We start from the raw sequence: 20,767 nt of genomic DNA on the forward strand, positions 1-20,767 counted from the left end.
CTTTGTTTTCTTTTTTAATTTTTTTAATATTCTTTTTTTTTATTTTATTTTGATAGAGATGAAAAGGAACAACGCAGTTCGATTTTGTATGAATTATATGTTCTTGCTTTTTATTACAATCAGTAAGAGATACCATTTCATTGATATGATATCAGAAATAACATGTTTTATCTTTCATTGAAATAGTTTTTCTTACTAAGTATAGTAGCGTAGTTATGTAAGGTGCACAAGAGTACAATTTTTTGTGACCAAAGAAGAAAAAAGGAATTAAAATAACAAGACAACTTCTCATTTACAAAAAATTCAATTTAGCAGGAATTAAAAAGCTTAAATCGATGATCTTCATAAGATTATAAAAATAAACTTTTTTTTTATAAATATTTAATAGAATGTATAATTTAACATATGCAATAAGACAATACCATTTGTATTCTGTAATTTAAATCTTTAATTATTTTTAATGTAAATAGAAAAAGAGAGAAAGAATTAATGTCACGGTTAACATACACTTTTGTAAGCCAGCTGTTTTTTTAAATTTGAATTTGGCGTAGTATATTTTATATATATATATATTTTTTTTTTTGTTAAACGTATTATTTCAAGTACAAATAAATTTACTTTTGGTTATACGTTTATTCATATAGTGTTATTTGTATTTTTCACACAAGTTAGTGCATCATGTGACCAAATCTTAAATTATTATTTTCTGCATAGAAGTAATATGAAACACATACAACTTTTTCCTACAAAGTAATAGACATTGTGACATTGACCAGAATTTAGCGATTATTCTCATCGAATTTATAGTTTCATTGATATTGTGATAATAGTTTTAACATACTTACATTTTACGGATTTTATATTAGAATGATATAAAATATCTGAGATCATGCATCTCACATACATAGAATGGATCTCTTAGTGATTGATTATAATGTTTACATTATGTAGCATCAACTCGAATATCCTATGTATATTTTCTGCAGTATTAATGAATTATTCTAATCGTAAGCTGATGATCCTAAGTGTACTGCTTTTATATATATATATATATATATATATATATATATATATATATATACACGTATATAAAAAATACATATAGATATAAATATATATGTATGTATATGTATCGTAGCCTCGAAAAGTCGCAAATAATAAATGCTACAGACACACCATTACGTCTATAAATTTTTATACCTCCATAATTTATTTATACGTTTGTTATGTTTTATCGACATATGTAACACATGAATTTGCGAAATATTAAATACTTTTATTACTCGTTAATTGACGTTCTACTTGGCCATCGCGTTTTATTCTACAATATTGTTATAAATTATAATTAATCTTAAATTTATAAATTTTTTTATTATATTTCTTTATGACATACCTCTTGTCTTATCTTTCGTTTGACGCATTTAGGAAAATCTTCATTTTCTGACATATCTATGGATTCAATGGACGTTGTACTTTTTCTATTCTTTAGTTTTTGTTTAAAATTTGCTTTACGAGGAGAAGCAATACGTGTTGATTCGTTATCGTTATACCAATGATATGCGCCCTGAATATACAGATGTATTAATTGCAAGGTTAAATTGTTATATATTGAAGATATGCAAGGATCTTTTTTTACCCATATCATTCCAAACATCCAAAATATAATAAATATAAAAGGTAACGTCATATTGAGTTGTAAAACTTGATTATTTTTAATTTTATAATTTCATTGAATCACATAATTGGAAAATTTAACGACCCGAAGTTGAAGTTACATTATTCTACAATCAATTGTTTTGTTTTTTAATTTTGTTGATATACACTTCAAATCTTTTAATATTTATATATATATATATATATATATATATATATATATACACATAGTTTGTTTTTTGATTTTGAGGATTAATTTCATTAAATTTAACGCATAATGATACTACTTTTGTAAGATTCTGTACAAATTTTAATACAACAAGTATTCAAATACAATATACTTATATTACATTTTTGTACTTATAATACTAACGTTACGTAGTAACAATATCATCGGTAACTTCCATTTCTTCAGTATTGTTTTCTTTTGTATTATCTGATAGTAGAAGTCTTTTATATCCATGCTTACTGGAATAAACGCCTAATGGAATTAATTTAAATGTAGCCAGCTGTTTTCCTAATAGTTTCTGAAATAGATACATTGTTAATACAATTCTATGATATTTAAGAGTTTATGTCAAGTAAAATCATTACAAAAATTTTGGCTTGTTCTGGCGTCAATGGTTGTCCTTTCCTGCAGACTTTAAATTGCTTCGTCAATGTAACAACTCCTTTCTGCAATGCAGTTGGCATACCTAATTGCCTCAGATAAGGTTCCATACTATGTGGAAATGATGACATTTGACCTTCTGGTAGTGTTACAGATGTATTTGGTACAAATCCAGAACGTGCATAATCCAGTTCTTCGCATTGCTCCATCCATCCTAATACCTACAGCCAATCAGCCAATCTACATGAAGTTAATAAAATGCACTATACGAAAATTATACTAAACATGCTAGATATAATGCCATTATATCTATCATATTTAGCATATATAAGTAATTATTGTATAATTAATATTAAAAATTATTATAATTTAATATGAATTACCTCTTTCGTTTTACGATTAGTAAACAATAATCCGCATTGGCCTATCAATTCATTGGATAAAACATTTACTCCCTCAATAACTTCTTTCTCTGGTGTTCTACCTAAGGCTAATGCTATAACTTTATTTTTCCCAAAGAAAAATCTACTATCCTTCAATTCATTGCGTAAATCCTTCAGTTTATTGTTACGCATATTTTGTACAGATATCAAAAATATACGTTTATATTTTGTCGCACAATTACGTATATCTTCTACTATCTGTTGTTTCAATAATTTCCCTTTTTTGTTAGTTTTTGTAAGTGATACTGTAAATTAAAATAATTGTTATTTTTTGTATTTTCTTACAATTCAACTTGTATATCTATATATATATATATATATATATATATATATATATATATATATATATATATATAAATAATACAGGTATGGTAATAAAAAAAGGAAAAAAAGGTGAAATCGCAAAAAAAATTAGTCACAAATGTTTCAAAAATAATTACTTTTTTTATCTCTTTTTGATTTCGGCATTTTGTTAAACTCCTCTCACAGATTACAAATACCGTTTACCTCAAGCGCAGTGGCCGTACCACGTGGTAATAAATTATTCAAGAAAAAAAAGGGAACGTCTACCATGCTTAATCGAATTCTCTCCGTGGTACCAGTGTTTGCTTGCATTCCTATTGTAAAAGACGACAACGCCGCTCTGGCGGGAGCGAGCGATCGTCACATAATTATTACTATAAAGATATGAATCATGTACTTTAGGATTCATTTGCACATTGTTATATAAAAGATGGCGCTGTATAAACAGAATTGGTGACAAAAATTTAATCGACTATATTAAGAAAAATCAAATAAGTTGTATATAAAATATTAATTAATTCATTTGATTTTTATAAAAATAGATAACTATTTTTTTTCTTCTTTTCTTTTTTTCACATGTTTATTTAACTTGTATGTTATTTGTTTAAAGCTTTTTAAAGTTTCATGACTTTAGAAGAAATTATTCATAAATCTCATTTAAATTAAATTCCCGGTTAGATTTAGAGTATGATCAATAAATTATTTTGTTGTATGATTATTTTCATTGTTATTAATCATAGATATAATAATTCATTTCGTTTAGAAATTATTTTATTAAAAAAGAGTATAAAATATAGTATTAAAAAAAAGGAAAAAAAAAAAATGCTAGAAAATATCAATATTTAATATACGCACGAAATAATATATATGTAACTTCGTAGTAACGTTATGATTGGTCAATGGAAAAACGTTGCTTCGTCTGATTGGTCATTGACCAAATAAACGTGAACTACTTTTAATTGATAAACAGAAAGGAATATATAATTTCACTATTATATAATTATTATTATAAATTAATAATGAATTAATAGTTTTATTTCATTATTAATATAACGTTAAGAAAAAACGAAGGATTAGATAAGATAATAGCGCAAAATTATTCGAAAAACCGGAAAGGTTAAATCGCGAATAGTTCAAGATGGCGGTTTCCGCTCTTAACGGCAGTGCACTCTGTGAGATCGTAGTGGACGGTAGCCGTTGAATACGCCGAAGCCTTGAATTTCTGGGCCGCTAAGAGCACTCATAAAAAAGGTGAGTTTCGGCTATAATTACTTAAGAAATTATTTCGTAATATATTTTAATGTAAAAAAAAGGAAATCGAGTAATTAAGTTCTTAGAATAGTTTAACAAAGTCGAGATAATAGATATGGTGTCTCAATAGAGTTGTGCTCGAGACGGCAACGATGGCCGTGTGAACCCCGTAGCCTTTGGCTTTCTGACGAATCCAATCAAAGATATTGCCCTTGTCTTTTCGACAAATTGAATTTAGATATTTAATCGTTCTGTCGTGTCTTATAATGTTCCTTCGTTCTTAAATATTGATCGTTTGGTTTGTCTTCGGTCCTGTCAGAAAAAGGATCGTCGTCATTTAGCCTAAACGTAGAATTTCAACGACATCCGTCGTATAACCGGCTGCCCCATAAAGAGGAGGTTTTTGTACATGTGTTTGTACTTGGGTTAGTCTCTCTTTCTCTTTTTCTCTACTGCCGCACGGTACGTCGATGACGCACGCGAAACTTTGGGTAAAGAGAAAGATAGATGGATTGAGATAGAGATAGATAAATAGATAGATAGATAGATAGATAGATAGATAGATAGATAAATAGATAGAGAAAGAGAGAGAGAGAACGTAAAAAGAAAAAATACGTGAACGAGTGTGTGTGTCCGTCGGCGGACGCCATATTGTCCGGTCGACCATCGTTGACGGAATTCTTTCGACTCGTCCACATGAATAGAGAAAGATGCTCGATAATAGTGCTCACATATATATATATATATATATATATATATATATATATACACATATATATTTCTGTTTCTCGTATTATTCTCTCTTTTGCTCTCTCAATCTACTAGTCCCTTCTCTTTTTACGTTTTCTTGTTCTTGCTTCCTTGGCAGGCTTCTTCGATTCTTTTTCGAATACTTTTCGTTCTTTATATGGCCGGGAGAAATCGGGATAGGCGAGTCGAGCGCACGAGGACGGAACCCACACTTTTCTCTTTTTTACGAGAGAAGCACACAAGTTATTCTTTGATTCTTTTTTATGAGAATTCACTTCTCATCTTTCCTCTTCCTTTCTCTTCTTTAATGTTCTTTCCAATTTCGCGCGCACCTGTTCGAGTTTATAAATTTTGAATTATTTCTATTTCAATTTGAAGTTATTGATCTTTGTATAACATTTCAATAGGATTATCTTTCTATATACATATATATATATTTGTTTTAATTTATTATTGTTATTATTATTTATTTATTATTTTTAAGTTTTATTTTCATATCGTTTATACCTGTTTTTCTAATATTAATATACGAATGTCCTTGACATTCGAAATTCTTCCGATATAACATTAACGATCACACCGGTAGACACGCACTATTTGATATTCTAGGTCAACGATCGACTGAAACCGATCAACCGATCCGATCCAATCGTTTTTATAACATGCGAAGAAGATATATATATATATATATATTTCGTTTTATATTCTGTTTTCTTTTATTTAGGATATATTATCCTATAGAAAAAAATATATATACATATATATGGGATATTTATACGAGTTCATTGATTGCGATTCGTCTAACATTGACGTAATTATAAGCGATTCTTATATGAAATTTTTAATATTTATACAACGCTTCTCTTCTAAAAGTACATTATATATATATATATATATATATATATATATATATATTCTTAAAGGATTAGATTATCTTTTCTATCTTTGTCAAAGTATCAGAACTTTCGGACCTCACTATTTTATACGGACAAAAAATTATCTACACACACATATACATATATAACTTGTGTTAGACTAAATTTTTAGTAAAAGAAAAAATATTAAGAACTATCTATTATTACACAACCCAAATAGTAGCGAACAGATAATAGGAAACATTTGAACTTTTTTTAAATATTTTCATGCTATATACATATATATATGTATGTATGTATATATATATATACACATCATACACACACACACACACAATATATCTTCCTCTTTCGACACGAATATCCATCTCTTTCACTTCAACATTCTACATAATTCAAAGCTCTTTCGTTATATATGTACTTCGTAACTACGCGCTAGCCTACACGTTTATCGATTGGCCATCCACGAAGTAGCGTTCCAGCTTTTTCAGTATAGTTAACCTCGAAATGTATTTCTTCTTTTTAATTTCTTTCACAAATGATATAATATTTTCCAAAAGAATTATTGAAGGGAAACTGATGAAGAATCCTTTCTTTTTACGGTTTTTTTAATTTACTTTTTTTTTTACAAACTGTAAAATCGAATCGAATAATCGGCTGAGTCACATTAGAAATGCATCGTGCTGCACCCAAGCGGTACCAATCGAACTCTGAATTACACGTGTTCTTTATTTCTTTCAACTCATTTTTTCTTTTTCTTTCTTTCTTTTTTTCTATATATATAGGGTGAGCTAAAATTACTTACGATTAATTGATTTTAGAAATTAAGTATTTTTATTGAGTTATTATATAAATTATTTTTACTGAGAAATTAATTATCTTTATTGAGTGATCTTTTTTTCCGGACAAGTTAAGATTGTAGTTTAACAATTAATGAGAAAGTAAAATATATATATTAATATTACAAAATCTCGAAGAATGTTAATTGATTTTTTTTTAAATCAGCTATAGGAACTTTTCACCCACCCTGTGTAAGAGTCTCATTTTTTCCTCTCTTTTTTTTTTTTTTTTTTTTTTTTTTTTTTAATATTCGGCCATTGGTTATCGACCGATCACGTACTGCGGTAGATTGCTCTTTTCGTCAAGGCCGCGGCCATCCCCTCTCTTTTTTACCGACCCACCCATTCCCGTTATATTTTTATGCTCGCTCGTTTCTCTGCGTAAAAAAAAACGATTGTCTCTCTTCCCTCCCCTTCTCTATCTTTTCTCTTTCTCTCTTTCGTCTTGTAGTACGTCGCATTCTTTCGTCCAAGCGAAGTTGTTAACGAGCATTCACGGTGACCTCGACGCATTGCCGTCGTCGCCGCCATTCACATCCCGGCCGATGGTCTCTTCCTGACCGCTCGTAACCCTCTATATAACGCCTCCGCGTTTAAATCGAGTAGGTACTCACTTTTCTTCGTCACTAGTTTACTGGTAAAGTCTCTCAATTGTTTTATAATGTTGAACGACAGACGGTAGAGTAACAGCAGTAGTAACAAATCACGTTGTTTGTTATACGTTATACATTTACTTTACCTTTGTAGATTTCAGTGAAATTCTTTGCTTATGCTTTGAGATTCTGTGCACAACGAATAGGTGGTGATCTAATTAAAATCCTCATTTATGTATATATTACGTATGTGTATGTATGTAAGATATATATATATATATATATATATATATATATATATATATTTCACACGTAAAATAAAATTGGATGGTGGGATGTTTCATATTGATAATATCTACCGTCAAAAGGAATATAAAATATAATGAGCTTTAATTTCCTCCCTCCCCTGTTTTTTTATTTCTTGTTCTCTTTTTTAATAGATATATAATGATTACGTATTATTTAATTAATAAAATTAAAGATCGAATTTACATGGGAAAAAAGAACACGAGGATTTTATTTATTCAAACATTGTTGGAATACACACAATAGTTTTCTTCTCCGACGAATGGAATAATTGTACGTACGATGACGTGAAACGATGCCCGGTGTGTGCGTTGGTACCTATTCTTCGTTAGCCAAATTTTAATGCGGAAGAAAATCGGAGAGGAATTTTCTGGGTAGAATCCCAAGCGTGTCTTTTGTTTGTTGTGTTCATAAATGATGACGGTACTATTATGTATGTATGTACGTATATACGATATGTAAGTAGTTACGTTACATTTTCTTCTCTTAAAACCGTCGAGCACATCGTTTTAGTAACTAAAAATATTTTACAAAAATTCTCTACATATTTAAATTCTTATTCTTCATCGAAGGTACAATTTTCCCGTTGAAATATATTATTTTTTATATTCGACGCATAAATTTATGTATCTATGCGCGCACGCGCGCGCGCGCGTATGTATGTGTGTGTATATATATGTATATAATTCTTTTGAAAAATGAGACGTGTGTTCGAAAATGGATTTTTAACTCTTTTCAGAGCCCGATTTGTTCGCGAAGTTAAGCGCATGCCATGCGGTTGCTCACATTTTTCTTTCCTTTTTCTCTCTCTCTCTCTCTCTCTCTCTCTCTCTCTCTCTCTCTCTTTCTCCGCCCTCCATTCCTCCCTTCTCCCTCTCTTTTTTTACAACAAAGCTAGCTCCGAGCTGAATATAAGTTTGAAGTATTTGATATATGAAGTATTTGAAAATACAGGGCGACGGATCAAAAGCATTCCTAAGTGATTTCAAAAAAGCCAATTGCTCTTTCGAGACTTTCGAGACTTTTTAGAGACTAATTTCGTTTTATTCAGATTGTTAGAAGTTATGAGACTTTTAGTTTTATAATTTTTGTAAAGTTTCTTTTACTAGAGTTAAATGAAATTTTATACAAATGTTCTATTTGTTTTAATATATATATATATGATCACTTTTAGTAAAAAGAATTCTAAATTCTATTTAAACATCTTTAGGGTAATTTAAATAATTTAAATAAAAAATAATAAATTACCATTAAAAAAAATCGCAATATAAAGCAAAGGACAGGAATTTAAAAATTTGTAATTTTACAATTTGTGTAAAATATGTTTTATGTGAGTTACATGAAATATTTCACAAATTTCTTTTTTTTTTTTTTATATCACTGGTTTTAATAAAATATATTCTAACTCGTATCTAGACACTTATAAAGTAATATAAATTGTAATATCACTAATCAAAAACAAATGACGATAAAGAAGTACATACATATATACAATATATATCTTCATTGATAATTTGAAAATTCGCCACTAAGAAATACGTAACTAAATTTGTTAACGCAAATATCCAATAAATGCCTGCGTAAAATACAAAAGCCCCCTAATGAATATGATAAAAAACATTTCACAATCGAGCAGTGAAGTGTGAAAATGCATTATTGTTATGTCTATTGTTTTTATCTCTAGGTATGTACATTGATAAGTATCATTGATCGGTCGAACGTATATGTGCGCGTTCATGGTCAAAATTAAATGGTTTTGTTAGAACACATAAATGGTTATCGTAAACCCAAATTGAGTGGTTGTGTGAGAATGGTACTTACGTAATATCATGAACGATTTTTTGAAACCCATATATATAGGTTTTATAAATCCATTAAAGGAATGTTGTACAAGGGAAATAGGGTTTTTTAATATTAAAGGTAAATATTGGAAGCTTGGAGTAGAAGAGAGATAAAAAAATAGAAGAGCGAGAGAGAGAGAGAGAGAGAGAGAGAGAAGAATAGAGTTGATAACGAAGTTGAAGTTTTGATCGTCGATCATCCATGATTTCAAACCTTCCTGCTTCTCTCTCTCCCCCTCTCTCTCTCTCTCTCTCTCTCTCTCTCTCTCTCTCTCTCTCTTTCTCTCTCTCTCTCTTTCTCTCAATATCTGATCTTCCTTGGAATTCCAGGATATTAGGTTTTGCAGGAAATACTCGTTAATTGTTCGCTTATACAGTTTAACATGTATGTTAAGCTCGGCGGCTTCTGCACGGAAGTATTTTCACGTGTTTGTTCGCAAACCAAGTTCAAATGTCATGGAAATACTCGTGGTGTGTTGTTATTGAGAATTTAAAATATATAATATAGTATAACTATATTATATATATCCTAATTATATAAGTTATGATATATCAATAATATATTACAATTATATAAACTTTATTTGCAATATAACTTATATAATATAATAATTAGTATAGTTATACTGTAATATAAGTTATAATTAAGTATAACTTATGCTTTGCAAATTTTATATTATGTATTGGTGTAATTAAGATTTAAACTTATTATGATATTTTTTTGACGGAAAAAAATATATAATAAAATATATATATATTATATTATATATATATGAGTATATACGACTACGAAGTATTGTTATTTCTTATAATAGAGTATTAATTAAAACATTTTTCAATTTTTTATTTTCTTGATTTTTTATTATAGTATACAAAGACTTCACATACACATATATAATAAATAAATAAATATATATATATATATATATATATATATTGATTTAACGCAGTAAATAATTAATGTTTCAAGCTCCGTTTCGTCATCAATTTATCGTTTTCTATACGCTACCACCGACATGGTTTCCGTCATTCGAGTAGCCACGCGATAGATAAAGGCGCCAGAATGATAAGAAAAATTATGTAACGCATGTACTCGGCGCAATCATTAAAATTGAAATAACGATTGGATTAACGAAGTTTCCCAATACTTATATAATTTAAAGCTCGATATTGTTTTCGTATTATTGGCATAAACCAATAACAAAGGTCTTACCATTTAAGTAAGTTTAATTCGATGTAGTTTGTCGATATATACCAGTGATTCTCAATTTAGTCAAATAAATAGACGACCTGAAAAACGATTGAAATCCAGTGTTAATAAGTATGATTTTATATTTCAAGAAACTGTCGAAATAAATTGGTTTAATCTCGTTTAAGTTTCTCCGATATAAAATAATGATTCTCAATTTGATTGAATAAAAAATAAACGATAAGGAGTAAATGTTCCATTGACATCTAAATGAACGTGATAAATTAAATATTATGACTTTGTATTCTAAAAATTGTCAAAATCAGATCGGTTAAATGCTTCTAATTTATCGATATATATACCGATGATAATCAACTTATTTAAACAAAAAGATGAGGGAACACGATTCGTTAAAATTTGAACGATTTTTGTAAATTAATAATTATGGTTTCATATTTCAAAAAAGTGTCTAATAATTTCCTATTAGCGAAATAGAGAGAAAGAGAGAGAGAGGAGAGGAAAGATAGAGAGAGAGAAATGGGGTCCATCACGTCTGTGTTTACTTAAGCGAAAGACAAGTAGCAACGAAAAAGAGAAACAAGGGTTGAATGAAGAAATCTTCACCCCCTGCTTTCGTCGCACCCAGGGTGCACATGCTTTTAAGAAACCTTTTAGACCTCTGACAGCCCCAAGATATTCGTCTATTACGTTTTCTTTCGTAATTAGTTGGTCATTTATGGTCGAGCTCTCTCCCCCCTCTCTCTCTCTTTTAAGGACTTCAATTTTCTTTTACCTTTTACCATACCTCCTTTCTTTCTTTCCTTCCTTCCTTTCTTTTTAAAATCCTTTCAGTTTCATTCGATTTCTTTGTAGATAACGGAAAACGTAAATTCCTTTTTTTACTTTTTCTTTCTTCTTTTCTTTTTTTTTTCTCTTTGAATTTCTTAAGCTTTTTTTTTTATTTTCTTTTTATTTGAACTATCTTACAATTAATAATTATATCGATAGCTTTTAAATATTCGACTTTATCTTTGGTTTTTATTTGATTATTATCGAATATACAGAGTGAGGCTGAAAGTCTTTACATGATCAAAAGTTCCTAAATGATTTATATTGTTTTTTTGTTCTTTGGTTTTTCTTTTTTTTTTCTCTCTCCTTCAGATTGTAAAATTACAAGTCGGAAAAGTCTCGACGGAGAAAAAAAAATGGTAATTAATTTTTTAAATTACCTAGGAACTTATGATTCATCTAAAGACTTTTAATCCCGTCCAACACAGTATTTAACCATCATTAGAGAAATAAATTAAATTTTCTGCAGAAATTTAATGTCACTGCAATAAAGACGAATAAATGAATAAGTGAATAAATTGTATAAATAAATAAATAAATAAATAAATAAATAAATAAATAAATAAATAAATAAATGAAAAAGCAAATTATAAAAGAAATAAAATGGAAACATCGTTGCAATAAACAATATTAATTTTCAAATCTCATTCCCATTGAAACATGGAAATGTGAAAATGAAGTAGTTTATTTTTTATTTCATATATATATATATATATATATATATATAGACACACACACGCGCGCGCGCGCACATGCATATCTGGATATTTCATATAAATGGTAATTTTCTCGTTTCTCGAACGTCCATCATGTTTCGATATGCTTCTTCTTCTTTTTTTTTTTTTTTTTTTTTTTTTTTTTTTTTTTTTTTTTTTTAATTCACCTGGCACTAAGGATCACGTCGAATGTACATATCTTTATTTACCATTATGATTCGTTGATATGTATTTTTAGTCCATTATCATTCTATGATTAGATAAATTGGAATTCTATGATTTGTTAAAAAATTTAAATAGGTTATCGCGTTTGATACGAAATGTGAATTAGAAAATAATCTCATTATCAATTGTATATATTAAAAGTGAAAATTGCCTTTCGTACATCATTAATATAATTTGATATTATTATTAGAAACATTGATTTTATTATCTTTTTACGTCGAGTTAGTCTTTTAGACTTTTAGACTAAGAATTGTCTACGTTTATGCACAACCATCAGACTTGAGGATTCGACAATTAACGTGTAAAATTTTCAAACGAATTTCATAAATATTATTTAATTGAAAATTTTGCTTATAAAATATTAATTAATAACACGTACACATTATGTTACGTCGAAATTTAAAATTTAAAATTATCTAATATATTCTACACTTGTTCATAAATATATATATATATATGATATATTATGATATATATATATATATATATATATATATATATTTACGCAATTGAAAATTTTTGTTAATTTTTATCAAAACGAGCTGATAAAAATGTGTGCTAATAATTTTTTTTCTTTTTTTACATTGAAAATTTCGCTGTATATTTTGCTTATTAAATGTCAATAAATAATTCGTGGACATTTTATCGTCGAAATTTTTATTTAAAAGTATCGAGTGCAGAAGTATTTTTTTAAAAATATATCAAAAATTGTTCAACTTTTATTGAATCAAGATCAACGGAATACAAATATTTGTCGATGTAAATTCTATAATACTATTCCTTTGAGCTTCCTGTCAATTGATTTAAAATTTCTATCGGGCGGAAATTCAAATTTTTTACCAATGGTAGTATTGGTCAATATCACTTTCGGTGATTTTAATGTATAAAAGAACAAGACGATAGAGAACGTTCTGATGACATTGTAATTGTCCTTAGTGAGTAATACTTCTTGTTAATCAGGATGATTCATTTTTGAAACAATTTTTTTTCCTTCTTTTTTTTTGTAAATCCTTTGCATGATTTTGTGAATCCCTTTCATACTATAATTTGAACCGTGGATTTTACGAAACTCTCTCTCTCTCTCTTTCTCTCCCTCTCTGTTTTTGTCTCTTCACATTCCTGATCAATTAAATTTTATCGAATTTCTGTCGTTATTTTCTATGATATGTTTCTCCTATTACTATATACACGATGTTAAAATTGATTTGATGTTGTCGTTAACGAGGTAAATTTCTGATGTCTCGTTCATTAACGCTCGTTTTCCTTTATGACGTCAGTACATAACGTTTACAACTTAACGAGATATTCGAAACTCACTCATTATCTACTGTCATTGTACGAGTTATTAACAAATCTCTATTGCATGATATTCATGTACGTCGTAAATTTTTTATATTTTTCAATAATAATAATAAAAAGAAAACTCGTACATAGATATCGTAAATAAAATTTAAAGTGAGAATTCTATTTAAAGAAATGAGATAATTATATACGTAGATACTTCTATAAAACAAAACAACATTTATCCAGTAACGCAAAAATGGAAGAAAAATGGAAGAAAAACAGTTATGTTCATTATACAACCTTTAATTCCTTTTTATTTGTACGATCTGTTATTTTTTTTTTTTTTTCTTTTTTTTTGTTTCATGATTCAACTCAAATTCATACAATCCTATTCTGCATTATCTTCGGCTCCCAGAAATTAAATTATATTCTCGAAATGTTATAAAGATTAGTGCCGTTTAATATACCTTATATTGATCTTCTTCGATCCCTAATCGAAACCCGAAAACGTAAATATGATATTTATTTGATTTTTTTTTCAATAACATTTTAAAAATAATTTTTTCATCTTATACTCTACTTTCTAATTCGTATTGTGCGACAAAGTTTTTCATAATAAATGCAAAAGTATGTTATGAATAAATATATGAATAATATATGAATAACGAATAAATTGTAAACGGTGCATTTTTTAATTGCACGAGACAGAGTGATACGATGATATGTTAGTGAGTATATTATAGTCTATAATAATTTCACGAGCGGACGTTGGTATATATATTTATTATATGTATTAGATGTATGTATGTACTTGGTCGATCGAGCTCTCTACCACAGTGTGTCATCCGGCTTGGAATAGCAACTGATGTCAAGCTCGGGACACCTAACTTGATCATCAGTCTTGACATGCATATATACATATATATATACATGTACATATATATTATATATATATATGTCGTACTTGAGAATGCTCGATACATATTCCAATTGAGCACGTTTTTCTTTTTCCTATTTCTTTTCTTTTTTTTTTCTTTTTCCCCCCTTCTTTTTATCTCCTCTCCTTTCCATCATTTGTTTCCGAACTGCGCATATCGCACGTTTCAAATACGTGAAAATCATGAATTTTAATTTATGGAAATATGCATGTTGTGAAATTCTATTCTCCAATGTTATTAAAAATTTCCCGACAAAATAACAACTTGATTGATGTTTAAAACTTTTTGATATTTAAAAATAAATTTTCTTAATTATATAAAAGTATACTTTAATTGTTAATCGAGTTAAACGTTCAAGAAATTTTTATTGTCCGTTGAATAATAAATTATTTTTGTTATATTGATTTATAAGTTTGTTTTCTTTTAAACTTTTTCATTTTATGTAGTTAATTGATTTCACAAATGAACGAGCTAAATTGTCTGTGGAAATGTAGGCCTGAACTCTTAGATCGTCGTAGTAATCGTAGTTGTCGTAGTCACAGTCGTAGTCACAGTCGTCGTCGCAGTCGTTGCTGTCATCGTCATCGTCGTAATCATTGTCGTCGTGAATGAAACCATCGCGGTCGTTTGCTTGGCGGCTACCGCAGTGAATGACGATAGTAGTGTAGTGTAGTGTAGTGTAGTAGTAGTAGTAGTAGTAGTAGTAGTAGTAGTAGTAGTAGTAGTAGTAGTAGTAGTAGTAGTAGTAGTAGTAGTGATAGTTTAGTAGTAGTAGTAGTAGTAGTGATAGTTTAGTAGTAGTAGTAGTAGTAGTGATAGTTTAGTAGTAGTAGTAGTAGTAGTGATAGTTTAGTAGTAGTAGTAGTAGTAGTGATAGTTTAGTAGTAGTAGTAGTAGTAGTGATAGTTTAGTAGTAGTAGTAGTAGTAGTGATAATTTAGTAGTAGTAGTAGTAGTAGTGATAGTTTAGTAGTAGTAGTAGTAGTAGTGATAGTTTAGTAGTAGTAGTAGTAGTAGTGATAGTTTAGTAGTAGTAGTAGTAGTAGTGATAGTTTAGTAGAGTAGTAGTAGTAGTGATAGTTTAGTAGTAGTAGTAGTAGTAGTGATAGTTTAGTAGTAGTAGTAGTAGTAGTGATAGTTTAGTAGTAGTAGAAGAAGACAGAACACATGTGTAAAGCAACGGTAGCAGCTTCTCCAAGAGAGCCAGGACTGAATTAAGTAACATGAGAATAGTACGTTTTATCGGTATAATAGTAAAATGACAACCTTGAACGTTGTACTACAAGTATATTATGATATGCGTAGTGTATGCATTAGTACGTGCGTGCATCTACGTAAGTACTTACGTGTCTAGGGAGGCCATTTATGGATACGCTAGAAAATTATTGTCAATCGTTATGATTCTCTCATTTGTTGATATGATCATTTTGATCATTTATGCATAAAAGGTTTAATTAATTTTTGAATTAATATTACTTCATTTATAGATAAAATAAGTGTGTTAGTCAGTGACACGTTAAATTAGAAAATTCTAATTAGATTTTATGAAGATTCCTTTGGTAAACTTGATCCGCCATATTTAAAATGTGTTTAATATTGAAAAGGTTTTTTCTTTTTTTCGTATGAAAATTTCATAGAACACAATTTATATATCAAACTATTTTATAATATTATAAATCTTTAATTTAAATTATGTTTGTTTCAAAGTTTGTAATCTCAAATCAATGTTTAATATAAAAATTGAATAATTCTTTATAAAGTTTTTAGTTTATATTTAATAGAAAAGAAAAGTAGGTACATATCGAAACATAATATCAATTTTATTTAACTTTATCCATTTAAAATCTCTCTCTCTCTCTCTCTCTCTCTCTCTCTCTCTCTCTCTCTCTCTCTTTCTCGTTTATTTCCTTTGGAATAAAAAATCTGTCGATTAGAAAGCAAAGCACGCGCAAGAACTTTTCTATTCGACGAGCATCGTTTGGGCAAGGTGAAGTGTTTGTTGAAACAACAGACATTTCGAGAGATGAGGCGCTTTCGTTATTGCACCTCGTTGAAACTCGTTCTCTGCAATCTCTTGAATTTTTGACAGCGATAATAGTCGATAGAATAAGAAGGAACGAGGGGAAAGAAGAAAACAATTTTTGATGGTATTAGATTCTTTTTGTTTTTTCCCTCAAGGATAGTAATCCAACTTTCTAAGCTACACTCTTTATAAATAATTTCTAACGACACCCATGAAAGTAAAATTTACTTCTGTAAGAATTATTAAATATTTCTCTCTCTCTCTCTCTCTATCTATCTGTCTATCTATCTATCTATCTATCTCGTTAATTAAAAAATTTACCTCTCAGTAAATTTTATCTGTATATTTTTTTGATACTTGCGATTTTTCTTTCGTTTTTTTTTTTTTTTTTTTTTTTTTAAATGTTTTTTTTTTTTTTTAAATGTTTTTTTTATATATTCAAATATTGAAAAGTAATTTTTTTCCCAGCTACCTAGCTAGCTCGTAATGGAAAAAAAAGGTATGAACGTTAATTGGAGGATTTTTTTTTCTTTTCTCTTTTTCTTTTTTTTTGTTTTTGAAAGTATACAAAGAAAGCTGGCGATTTAAATCGCGACCCTTAATGTTCTTTATACCGGGGAACCTTCGTTTACGCGACAAAAGCCCTTATAAACCAAAGAGAGAGGCATACACATACAAAGACAAATCCGCAGAGCCACCTGTAGCTCAGACTACCGAATCGTAAAAGGGATCTCAAGTACTACCACTACAACTAGTCGTATCGTTACTTGTACATTGACTAATTTTTATTATTATGATTTTTATTATTATTTAAAAAATGAATTTCTAAAACTAATAGAAATCATATTTTTCCAATTTTATTTATTAATATATCTTGTTAGACACAATATTCTCATAATGTCGTTTTCTTTCTTTCTTTTTTCTTTTTTTCTTTTTTTTTCTTTCGCGGTTCTTTTTTAACGCTGAACTCTTGATCAGAAAAAATTTTATGTGATAATCCAACGTATTCCATTCACACTTCATATTTTTTCACGCTCTGTTTATTATACCAACATGCATAAATTTCCTACCGCATATCTGTGAAATAGATGAGTATGTAACTGTGTATATAGCGTATGTACGTGGTGTCGTAAAAATATTCATCATTAATGATAGAAGGCTACTTCATTAGATAAAGAAAAAGAACACGATATATTTTGCAAAATTGTCAATAAGTGTTAGGAAAATAAATATATTATATGAAGTGTATAAAGAATGAAACAGAATGATGTTTAATGTCATAATACAATAAAGAAAAGTATAATTAAAATTTTTAATAAACTTTCGTGAACGCAATTAAAAACAAAAAATATATATAACGAATACGTTTATAACAATTTTGATTATCATTTTTTGTCAGAAAATAATTTTTTGTTAGTTTTTATTCACGACACTCTGTATATATAATGCGTCGATAGAGGGTAAACGTTGCCGACACTGCATTGCTGTTTCTGTCAGTCACATATGGTAATAGATAAAAGTTCATAGGAATTCATTCGATAGATATAATAGTATATAGTAAATGGATAAAGAAATACATACAGTTTATTAATATATAATAAAAAGGAAAGGCAACGATATGGAAATGTTTTAATTTTTTAATTTTTTAATTTTTTTTTTTTTTTTAAGTGAACATCGTGTAGAAAAAATAAATAATTAAATCTAGTTTAACTCAAATTTTGTCAAGTCGTTCGAAAAATGTTTACACGACATGATACACTTTGGAAAGCGTCGTGATTTCATTTTAATCGCAAAAATAATAATAATAATGACAAAAACAATTTTGTTTAATGTAATATTTTATGTGAACAAAATTAAAAAATTACATTTTAAATATGCAAAGTTATTTCTAGTTGATTTTTAAGTTTATGACACAACTACATTTCACATTTACAGATTAATTCATGCTAGCTGTAATAAACTATATATCGTTTTCCTAATTGAAATTAGAAAAAAATGTTAGAGAAAAATAATGAATGTTTCTAAATTCTTTTTTCAAATATGATAATACTCGTGCTCTTTGCAGCTGCAATTTTTTTCTCTTCTTGTATTTCTTTTCTTTCTTTCTTTCCTTTTTTTTTTTTTTTATTGATTTTCCTTGTTCTTCTCCATATGTCTACTCCTCTCCTAATTCTACATAACCAAAAAAAAAGGTAATAGAATAACAAAGTGAAAAGATAATTAATTCACGAGCTATTTATGTGCATTTTACGTTTAAGAAAAAAAGAGAAGAAAATAAATTATTTATATTTTTCATGTAACATTTTTTTTATTTTCTTTTACTAAGTTCAATCGATAAAAAAAAGATACAGTTCGTTACAGTTTTTGCGTGAATCACTTTGTATGTATACGTATATATGTACATACGTACGTTTAGTGAACAGGGTATATATATATATCTCTAATTATCGATTTATTGCATTCTATGTCGCGTTGAAACGGAGATCGTTTCTCTCGAATATGATGCTATTGTTTCATCCACATCGAGCTTATTGGAAAACTACAGAATTTACTCGTTCTACCACCGCCATATTGGTAAATTTATCGGACGCATTTTGAGAAACATAAACCGATAAACACACACGGCGTATGCGGAATTAAATGAAATTATGCGTAGAATGATACGATGGATTATAGAGTAAGGTCAGTGTCGTAATGATTACTCTTTCTCGAACGAGGCCGGTCAACACATCAATGAACGCGAGGGCATATAATATATACGCAGACTATTTTGTATATGTGTATGTGTATGCGTGTGTGTATGCGCATAAGTATTTGCACGTTCAATTCGGTGACACGAAAACATACTCTATAATATATATATGTTAAATATATCGTAGTACTATTTAAAGTAATAATTTTTCTTTAAAAAACCGTATACATAATATGGCTGACATAAGACTACATTCTAAAAGCTGCTCTTTATATTTTTTTCTTTTTGTAAATTATTATTCATTATGCTCTTCATTTATAACTTTTTTCTTTCTTTTTTTTAATTTTTTTTCCTTTTCTTTTTTTCTTTTTTTCTCTTTTTTTTATGGCGATTGGGTGTGTATGATTTAATATTTTATTTTACAATATGTAATATTTCTTAACATTTGGACAAATTATAAAATGTTAAATATACGAAATTATCTTCACGAAAGACGTGATTGAAAATAAAGCTGAATGCACGTTAGATATATCTATAAAATATATATATATATACACACACCATACATACACATGTACCGCCGGCATACGCAGACCGCGAGCCAATATTGATTTACTAGTTACCAACCTGATATGCAATATACTCTTGTATAAAGAGTATATTGCACACACGCGAACTTCAGAGGATAAACCATGTTATATTCGTATTATTGTTAATATATAAAATCGTACACAAAGACACAAAAATACGCTATATGAAATTACGTTTATATGAAGAATAAGATTACATCGATATCGTAACATTTTAATTTTCTAATGCAATTGTTTCTAAATCATTATAAATGATAAAATTTCATTGAGATTACATTTAGTCTTGATGATTTTTTTCCTTTTCTTTTTTTCTTTTTTTTCCTTATATGTATATATACATCATGCACCAATTTCGCATGTCGCATTAATACACGATTTATATACTAACATATTCGTCCGATTACGTTGAAATTTTCGCTTTGTAATGTCCATTTTATAACGTAGATATTATCAATATATTTTTTCTATATATACACGACGCACACACATACAGCTTGCGAGAAAACAAACAATAATCGTATTCTTCTATTTCAAGAAGTGATAATATTCTAGGCATACATACATTGGTCAGAGTCGACATTATATCATCAAATATTATATACGTATAGTCGTTTTTAGAACTGCGACTTGCTACTGCCTTTTTCAAATAAGATAATCGTTGCAGTCTCCCAAATGCCCAATTATAGCCGTTTAACCAAGTTTTTATAAATATTCTATACAATAAAAATCAATGCTGTTCTTTTATAAATTGAATCGAACTTTGAAAAAGAAAAAGAACAAAAATTAGAAAATAATGTA

General features: G+C 28.3%; 3 protein-coding genes across 6 annotated transcripts in view; 1 reads left to right on the plus strand and 2 right to left on the minus strand.

Annotated features, from left to right (window-relative positions):
- Positions 1-1,202: 1,202 nt before the first annotated feature.
- Positions 1,203-1,776, minus strand: LOC118444772 (uncharacterized). Of its 2 annotated transcripts, XM_085659909.1 has the most exons (3): positions 1,637-1,776; positions 1,394-1,564; positions 1,203-1,321 (listed from the first exon to the last, which is right to left on the minus strand). In XM_085659909.1, the coding sequence occupies exons 1-3, from the start codon at positions 1,685-1,687 to the stop codon at positions 1,280-1,282; spliced, it is 264 nt and encodes an 87-aa protein (XP_085516035.1). In that variant the 5' UTR covers positions 1,688-1,776; the 3' UTR covers positions 1,203-1,279. The 2 variants fall into 2 exon arrangements, with proteins under 2 accessions (XP_085516035.1, XP_085516034.1); XM_085659908.1 differs by having other exon boundaries at positions 1,394-1,705.
- A 202-nt stretch (positions 1,777-1,978) lies between these two features.
- RpLP0-like (ribosomal protein LP0-like) lies at positions 1,979-3,341 on the minus strand. Of its 2 annotated transcripts, none has more exons than XM_085659698.1 (4): positions 3,214-3,329; positions 2,647-2,951; positions 2,248-2,484; positions 1,979-2,180 (listed from the first exon to the last, which is right to left on the minus strand). In XM_085659698.1, the coding sequence occupies exons 2-4, from the start codon at positions 2,836-2,838 to the stop codon at positions 2,028-2,030; spliced, it is 582 nt and encodes a 193-aa protein (XP_085515824.1). In that variant the 5' UTR covers positions 2,839-2,951; positions 3,214-3,329; the 3' UTR covers positions 1,979-2,027. The 2 variants fall into 2 exon arrangements, with proteins under 2 accessions (XP_085515824.1, XP_035729293.2); XM_035873400.2 differs by having other exon boundaries at positions 1,985-2,180; positions 3,147-3,341.
- A 799-nt stretch (positions 3,342-4,140) lies between these two features.
- The window catches only part of 14-3-3zeta (tyrosine 3-monooxygenase/tryptophan 5-monooxygenase activation protein zeta), a 50,520-nt gene continuing 33,893 nt past the window's right edge, over positions 4,141-20,767 (plus strand). The window contains exon 1 of one of the 2 annotated variants that reach the window (XM_035873395.2): positions 4,141-4,260. The gene's annotated coding sequence lies outside the window, so the exon portion shown is untranslated. The remainder of the gene's footprint in view (positions 4,261-20,767) is intronic. The other variant, XM_035873393.2, reaches the window with a different exon arrangement.

The sequence above is a fragment of the Vespa mandarinia genome, chromosome 10, assembly GCF_050613455.1.
Source record: "Vespa mandarinia isolate Hongniang chromosome 10, ASM5061345v1, whole genome shotgun sequence".
Classification (NCBI taxonomy): Eukaryota; Metazoa; Arthropoda; class Insecta; order Hymenoptera; family Vespidae; genus Vespa; species Vespa mandarinia.